This window comes from Labeo rohita, unplaced genomic scaffold (genome assembly GCF_022985175.1).
Source record: "Labeo rohita strain BAU-BD-2019 unplaced genomic scaffold, IGBB_LRoh.1.0 scaffold_159, whole genome shotgun sequence".
Lineage (NCBI taxonomy): Eukaryota > Metazoa > Chordata > Actinopteri > Cypriniformes > Cyprinidae > Labeo > Labeo rohita.
The window spans coordinates 33248-40325 of record NW_026127769.1 but is presented as its reverse complement, the minus strand read 5'-3'; the positions used below and the strand labels follow the sequence as shown (position 1 = coordinate 40325).

Sequence of the window (7078 nt, the reverse complement as noted above, 5' to 3'; positions counted from 1 at the left end):
TTTTTGACAGCCGCCTACAGTTTGCTCTATCCTGGTCGTAATTTTCGGTAACAAAAGCCTCCTCGCAATCTACTTGCAATAATGATTTCAGAAGAGATCAGAATAAATCAAATATAATGTTTTATTTGTCAGGTAAAAATGTATCATGCCAATTACATAGTTTAACAAGAATCCAATTCAGAATTAAATTCAGTTCCAATTCAAATAAATACATAACATCAATAACTTAAAGATAAATCTTAGAGTGGGAGATGCATACCTGACCGCAGAGTGTTTTGTCACTTCGCTTATATACCCAGACCAAAACAAACAAATCTTCCAATCAGTTGTAAAAACATAATGACCTTTTGGTTTGCCAGGAGATCTCATGACCCAAGGTCACACCTGGCTGGAGATTCTCACCCGACCCTAAGGGGAAAACACACCCCTCAGCGGCAAAACACAATTCATCCCTTGAAGAGAGGCTGGACAGTAATAATCATCCTGTGATGATTATTACTGTCCTTTTGTATTATCATCACACTGTTTTCCTATTTAATACTGTAAAGTTGCTTTGACACAATCTGTTGTAGCGAATTTAGCTCAAAGGGAAATATATATAAATAATTACAATTAATTATGATTAATTACAATTACTTATATCAGCTGCCAGTAGTAACTGTAGCAGAATCAATTTTCCATCAACTAATCTGTTCGCTCAGCGAACATTCAGTATAATCTTTATATCAACTCTAAGAAATGATATTTTCTTGGCCACAGAAAATAACTTTCTTAAAGTACCATTGCATTAGAGCAAGTAGCTCGAATCGGAATCGTAAAGGGACATTAATTTGCAAGGCAGAATCAGAATCAAAACTCATGTAATTTGTGCACAATAGTTTATTAACGAAGGACTAACACATAACTAATCTAAACAAACAAACATGAAATCACTCATACATGGGGAAGGGTCAGTGAGAAGCAGTTAGAGAGAGAGAAGGAACATGAAGCTATGGAAAAAAGTCAGTTAACCACCTGCTGTGAAACCATCAGTGCTGTCTACAGCTTATACTAAACCTCTGTATTGTTTAGTTAAATGTACGATACTTGCATTGCCTTGGTCGTTGAACAAGTGTCCAAATGCAGTCTCTGGTGAAGGTCTTGATGGTTGGAGCAGTGGTGGTTTTGGAATCGTGATCACGTTCTTCTGGGTCCGAAGAGTGATGAACTCCAAAGATGTTCTGACTCGATGGTGACTGGGAGTTTCATCCCATGTGAAAAGTGAAGAAGAACCAAGAGCTGAGAGGGACTCAGCTGAAGTCCTGTGATCCTTGGGGAACGGAAAGACAAGGCCGCAAGGCCTGGCGCGTGCTTAGGGAAGTCCTGAAGAGTTCTAGCTCATCTTCTTAGGTTCTAAAAGAACCACTGACTGACTGAGGCAAGTCATGAAAATGAATTCAGGAGTTGAGTGGAAGTGTCTGGCTCTTAGTGGTCGAGAGCCAGTGTTGGGCCTGTCGGGCCTGCCAGGCACGCCCTGTGCCGGCTTAGGCTCCCCGTGGGTTCCTCCACACGGGCAGCAATCGGTAGATGTTGCAGACGAGTGAAGAGAGTGAAGAGAGGGAAGAACTAGGGAGGCGGTCAACCGTTTGCCTTTAAGCTCTCTGGAGGCTGCGCCTCCAGGAGGTCCATGAACCAATGGTAACTTTCACCTTCGGAGAGAAAGTTTATGACTCTTTGTCCGTGAGCATGGTATTTTGCATATGTAATTCTACTGGGTGTTGATGCAAAAACTACTAGGTTTCTTAAAACACTAATATGTTGCATAGGTATCAACATCTAATTTACACCATCTTTTAGATCATCAACATACGAATTAAAAGAGACCAAACATGACATAGGTGCTTTATACAACTAGTCATCTATCATAACGCATGCATAAAACAGTAGAAAGACAAATAAAAATACAACAGACAAAATTAAAATACAATGCAGTAATACTGTACACAATGACCTGGGCTATGTGTGATAGGAAGGTCAAAGAAAGGTTTGTCTGGGAATGAATAGGAAAGAGTCTATAGGCATTGTGTCTTTCCTATGGCAAATGTAGCATGGGCAGATGTGCATTCCTTGAAGCAATAAAACCTCTTATCAGATAGTCACCGTGGCAACTAAGCCCTTTTGGGGTGTTCGTTGCTTTGGGGGGGTTGTCTTCAAAACTCCAGCATATAGCTGGGTTGTTGGTTTTAAAGATTATTTGTTAAATGTAACAAATAACTGTATGTCTGATTGGTCCAGATGCTACACTGTATTTCTAAACATGCTATATAAATAAAGGTGACTTGCCTAACAGACTTCAGCAGATAATTTTACTAAACAAACACAATACAACAAGTTGAAGCCATTAGCTTGAAAATCTGTAATACTGAGTTAATATATATTAGGGACAGTTGTGACCTAATGGTTAGAGCTTCAGACTTTTAACCCAAAGGTTGTGGTTTCAAGTCTGTAGCATACAGTAGATTGCTGCTCATTTAAAATGTGTTACACATTAAGAAATAAATTCTGTTTTTGTAAACAATCAGAGGAAGACTGTATCCATAGTATTTTTCTATAGTGTTAATACTGTATAAAGTTGTAAAATCAGTATACACAGTGACAAGATTGATTTTAGAAAAAAAAAAAACTTTAATAATGATGCTTAAGGTGCTTCTTTTTAAACATGTAGAACAGCAATGACATAAAGGAAGATTAAATATATTGCCGTCATTGTAAAAATGAGGAGTGTGATTCTAAAGTGAAACTTTTTTTTTTTTTTGCCAAATAGTTTGAAATGAAACAACATACACAGCCAAACCAATCTGCTGATATATATTTCTGTGTAGTTCATGTATGTGGTTGGCACTTGAAATTCTGCATTCATGACATTCTCTTTATGATTCTAAAGTCAAAATGACAGCAGGAATGTGTCAGTCATTCACAAAACTTCAATGTGTTCAAATAAAAATATATAGAGAGATCAATATGTATGTTTGTCTGTCTGTATGTGTGTAATATTTTTATTTTTACTTTTTTCATTCTTAGAGACTCTGGGAACAGGAACTGCTGTTCTCTATTTCTTACTAAACACATGATCTGCCCACTTATCAAACACTTGCTCGCTCAGCAGGTCTGACCACTTTGACAGAGAATATTCACAGCACTTGCTCAGTCTTTTAGGATTAAGATGAGCAAAATGAACTATGAGGCAGATTTTTCTGGATTGAGCAGATATGACAGTCAAAACCCTCAATGCAGGTATCTGTACTGTATCTCCCTATTATCTTCAGTAGAGAGTAACTGTTTTTCTTTCTGTTTGTTTTGATCTGAACAAATGAAAATCTGTATTCAGCTATTTTCAGTTCTTTCTCCCTCTCTCTCTTTTTCTCTGTAGGTCAGAATGAAAGTGTTTCTGGATATGTTATGATTTTGTTCTCTTGCAGTGAAGTCAGGACATAGCAGTGTATTGAAACAAAATGACAGTGGGGATATATAAGACATTATTCCGAGTAATGTTTTATTTGATCCAGAATACAACATTTTCCCAGAAGAGTTTCCAAACGGAGACTTCAATCACATACTCACGTGAGTGCATTTACTCATTTAATTTACTGCTGTGTGTTTCACTTACAGGATCAAATGGCATATTAGGCATACGAAAAAGATCAAATTTTGTATTATATATCAAAATTCACTATTGTTCAGTAAACTTAGCACAATATTAAGCTTTTGTCATGCCTTTTATTGATTAACTAAAAACCAGACAGAAAACTGAAGACACGTTCATTAGCAAGCAAATCATTTCTCCATTATGTTTAACAAGGTATCATTCTTTTTGTTATCGTTATTAAGGAATTTCTGAACGATACAATTTCGAATAATTACGTGAAGAATAATTTACAATTATGCGCTTTGCAAATATTTGTTTGTGGGTGTGATACTTACCATGCAGAATACGACATACTCAAACATTTGATTGTGTGTGTAACAATATAACATCTAGAGACAGCTTATAATTAACATTTCTTGGGGCAAATGAAAAATAACATCAGACTAAAATTATTTGCTGTTGTTGTCAATGTTTATGAATTTTGATTACACAGGTAAATTTTGTTAAGTTTTTAAGAGGGTAAATCAACTGTATTTCTGCGAGATACAAACCTAGTGTTGGCGTCGATTGCGTCTGACGTCATCTGTAGGACGACACATGGCCCGTTGTACCGGAAGAGTTGAAATTCAAGTAGTGTTTCACTTTCATTTCAGATATTTTTATGTGAAATATAGCAAAATAAGTTATATAGCGTATAATATTTAATATATATATAATACTGGGCCACCACCATGAACAGGTAGGTTTGATGAATTCTGAACCAAACGCTGTTTGGACAAAGTGTTTTGCTTCCCAGTGAAGGTCTGATGATGTAGTTTGCCTGTTCTTATCTATATTCGGCCTGCATTGTTTGGGTTGTCAATTGCTTCATTAAAACTAGAATTAAGAAGGGAAAACGTTTAAATGTCGTGAATGCATTAAACATAAACTAATAAAAACCCGAGTATCAGGTTTATCTGCCCTAACTATCATTTTTATTGAGTTGTTAGCAATTAGCATTTTGTATTATCATCTTTTGTGTCTCTTGTTTGTGTTTTATGTGTAACGTTAGTTAGATTGAGTAGTATTATGATTTGTGCAGTTCTACAGTGAAATCAAGGTTTACCAGTAGGGTAAAATGAGTGAAGATTTTCTCATTGCCAGATTGTAACAATATAGCATGTATTAACATGAGAGAGATACTCTACCCTACCCTGTTTTACCTTTATTATGTGCGTTATGTGTGAACCATGGTGCTCTTCAAGTTGAGGAAGTTTAAAATTTTATTTGTTTTGTTTCTGCAGTTGCTGCTTCATCTGTGTATTTGCAGTGCTGATAACCAAAGGTGAGAACAAAAACTACATTTGAGAGTTAAATTCATACCACATGTATAAATGCCAGACTGTGTGTTTATAGTTAAAGTTTGTGCGATTTCAGTGTGTCTGCAGGTCACAGTACAGGCTGTTATTGGTGGTTCTGTTCTCCTGCCGTGTTCTTCAACTGAAGATAATAATAAAATTGAAAGCATTGATGTGAGCTGGAGACACAATGGTAGCAAAGCTGTATTTGATATAATTCCACACAGTACTGCACCAGTGACACAGGACCCAGATAACAAGAACAGAGTTGAAACTTTCCCTCTGGAGTATCTGAAAGGAAATTTCTCCATTAAACTCAACAATCTTCAACACACTGATGCAGGACAATACATCTGCTACATCACACACTCATCTGAATATCATACTGTACAGCTGATCATCAACGGTATGTGAAACAAATTTTTTCAATTAAACAAAGTTGTTTTAAATTGTAAATACTGAAGTGATTGATCCAATATCTGAAGTTCACCAGTGATGCTCCAGTCTGAATACTGCTGTAAAAAAAAAATATTAGATTGATCTGTTGCCTTTATCACAGTGAGTTAATGTTTTCTTTAAACCTTTCAGAATCAATATCCACCGATCAAGGAAACCAAGGAGAAATGGAACAGGAGGAAATGAGGTTATCACTGCCTTTGCTTTTGGTTTGCATTATGTTACCTGTGATGTTATTGATAGTGGTTATTATTTTGATTTTAGTTTTCAGGGCAAAAAAGTGTTCAATCAGCCACAAGGCAGCTGGAAATGGCGTGGTTTCGGCCACTCGTGACGTTGTGAGCTCTAGCACACAATATGATCCAGTAAAGACTGATAATCATGATGAATCAGTTGATAAATGAAAATCTGTACTTTCCTGCAGCAACTGCATGAGCTTTTGCATTTAACATGGAGTCAGAGGATGAAGTTGGTGCTTTCTTTATTGCTGTAGTAGCTTGGGATAGAAAAATAAATAAAAAGACGAGTATCAAAGGAATTGTTTGAAGAACAGAAAACGTTTGTGTTTCTGTGTCTTCCTTTTATGCACATTATAAGGCTACCTAGCAATCTATAGTGGCAAGTGACATGGTCGTTCATGGTTTTGGAATTCAAGTAAATTCCCAAAAATGATCAGGAGCTCTACTGTAATTATATTATATTATAAGAGTTTCCAGGCACAAAGGGAAAGCAACAGTAACTATAGTGAAACACAAATCACTATTTATGCACCATATAAACTACTTACCTGGTCATAAGACATTTCGTGAATATCCATCTTTATTTCATTATTTACTTATTTATTCCTTTTAAGATGTTTGATGTTGTTAGCAACATTTGCACTGATAAGACAATCACCTGTAGCCATGAGCTCAGTTTTCGCCTTAAAAGAAAAAAGTCACTATTTTTTATATTTTTCTTTTAAATTGTATCGTTTGTCATTTCTTTTTTTTTATTACTTTGATGTCAAGCCATTTTAATGTGCATATGATGTGTGCTATGTAATTAACTTTGCATTGCCTCTTGACTTCGTAAATTAAAAAGTTAATGCACTGCATTTTTCCTGTGAGATATTGAGGTACAGGTACATTTTGGCTAAAGTTTTAAGACAGATAAGCCTGTCAATATGTTGCTGCCTTAACAATTCTGTATTAGAAAACACTTATATTGAACATGTTTTAAGAACTGTTAAGTACATTTAAATGAACTTCAGCATGCTAAGGTTTATACATTGGAAACGAGGCCCATTGTGTTTCATTATATGTAAATAAGCTTATTATGTTCAAGACTCAATAAATTGTGTAAATAAAACAGAATCTGTCAAAGTTGTTTGGATTTTTCTAATCAAATGTGAATTCAGGTTGACGTTTTTTTACTAAAACCAAATGTTTTACATTTACATTTACAATACACGAAGCATATGTGCTGATATAAACCTAGTTACTCTATGGAAACTACTAGCAATCTAGACCACTGACATTTGTTTTTCTACTTTAAATAATGGTCCCAAATCCTAGTAGTGTCTGAGGAGTCACAAAGTAACACCTTAGTAGTGAAGGATTTCACATGGGTTTCACAAATTATTATCATTTAATATATTTAGGTCTAATACATACCGTAA

General features: G+C 35.5%; 1 protein-coding gene across 1 annotated transcript; it reads left to right on the top strand.

Annotated features, from left to right (window-relative positions):
* The first annotated feature begins 4215 nt into the window (after window positions 1–4215).
* Window positions 4216–6362, top strand: LOC127158595 (CXADR-like membrane protein). Its single transcript, XM_051101667.1, has 4 exons — window positions 4216–4364; window positions 4909–4949; window positions 5042–5368; window positions 5551–6362. Exons 1-4 carry the CDS (start codon window positions 4357–4359, stop codon window positions 5820–5822), a joined length of 648 nt encoding a protein of 215 aa, XP_050957624.1. The 5' UTR covers window positions 4216–4356; the 3' UTR covers window positions 5823–6362.
* Window positions 6363–7078: the final 716 nt, after the last annotated feature.

Excerpts from the sequence above, each read along its gene's own strand:
- LOC127158595 (XM_051101667.1), top strand. Across the intron at positions 4,950-5,041 it reads TGCAGTGCTGATAACCAAAG|TGTGTCTGCAGGTCACAGTA; the intron begins GTGAGAACAAAA and ends GTGCGATTTCAG. Across the intron at positions 5,369-5,550 it reads TGTACAGCTGATCATCAACG|AATCAATATCCACCGATCAA; the intron begins GTATGTGAAACA and ends TAAACCTTTCAG.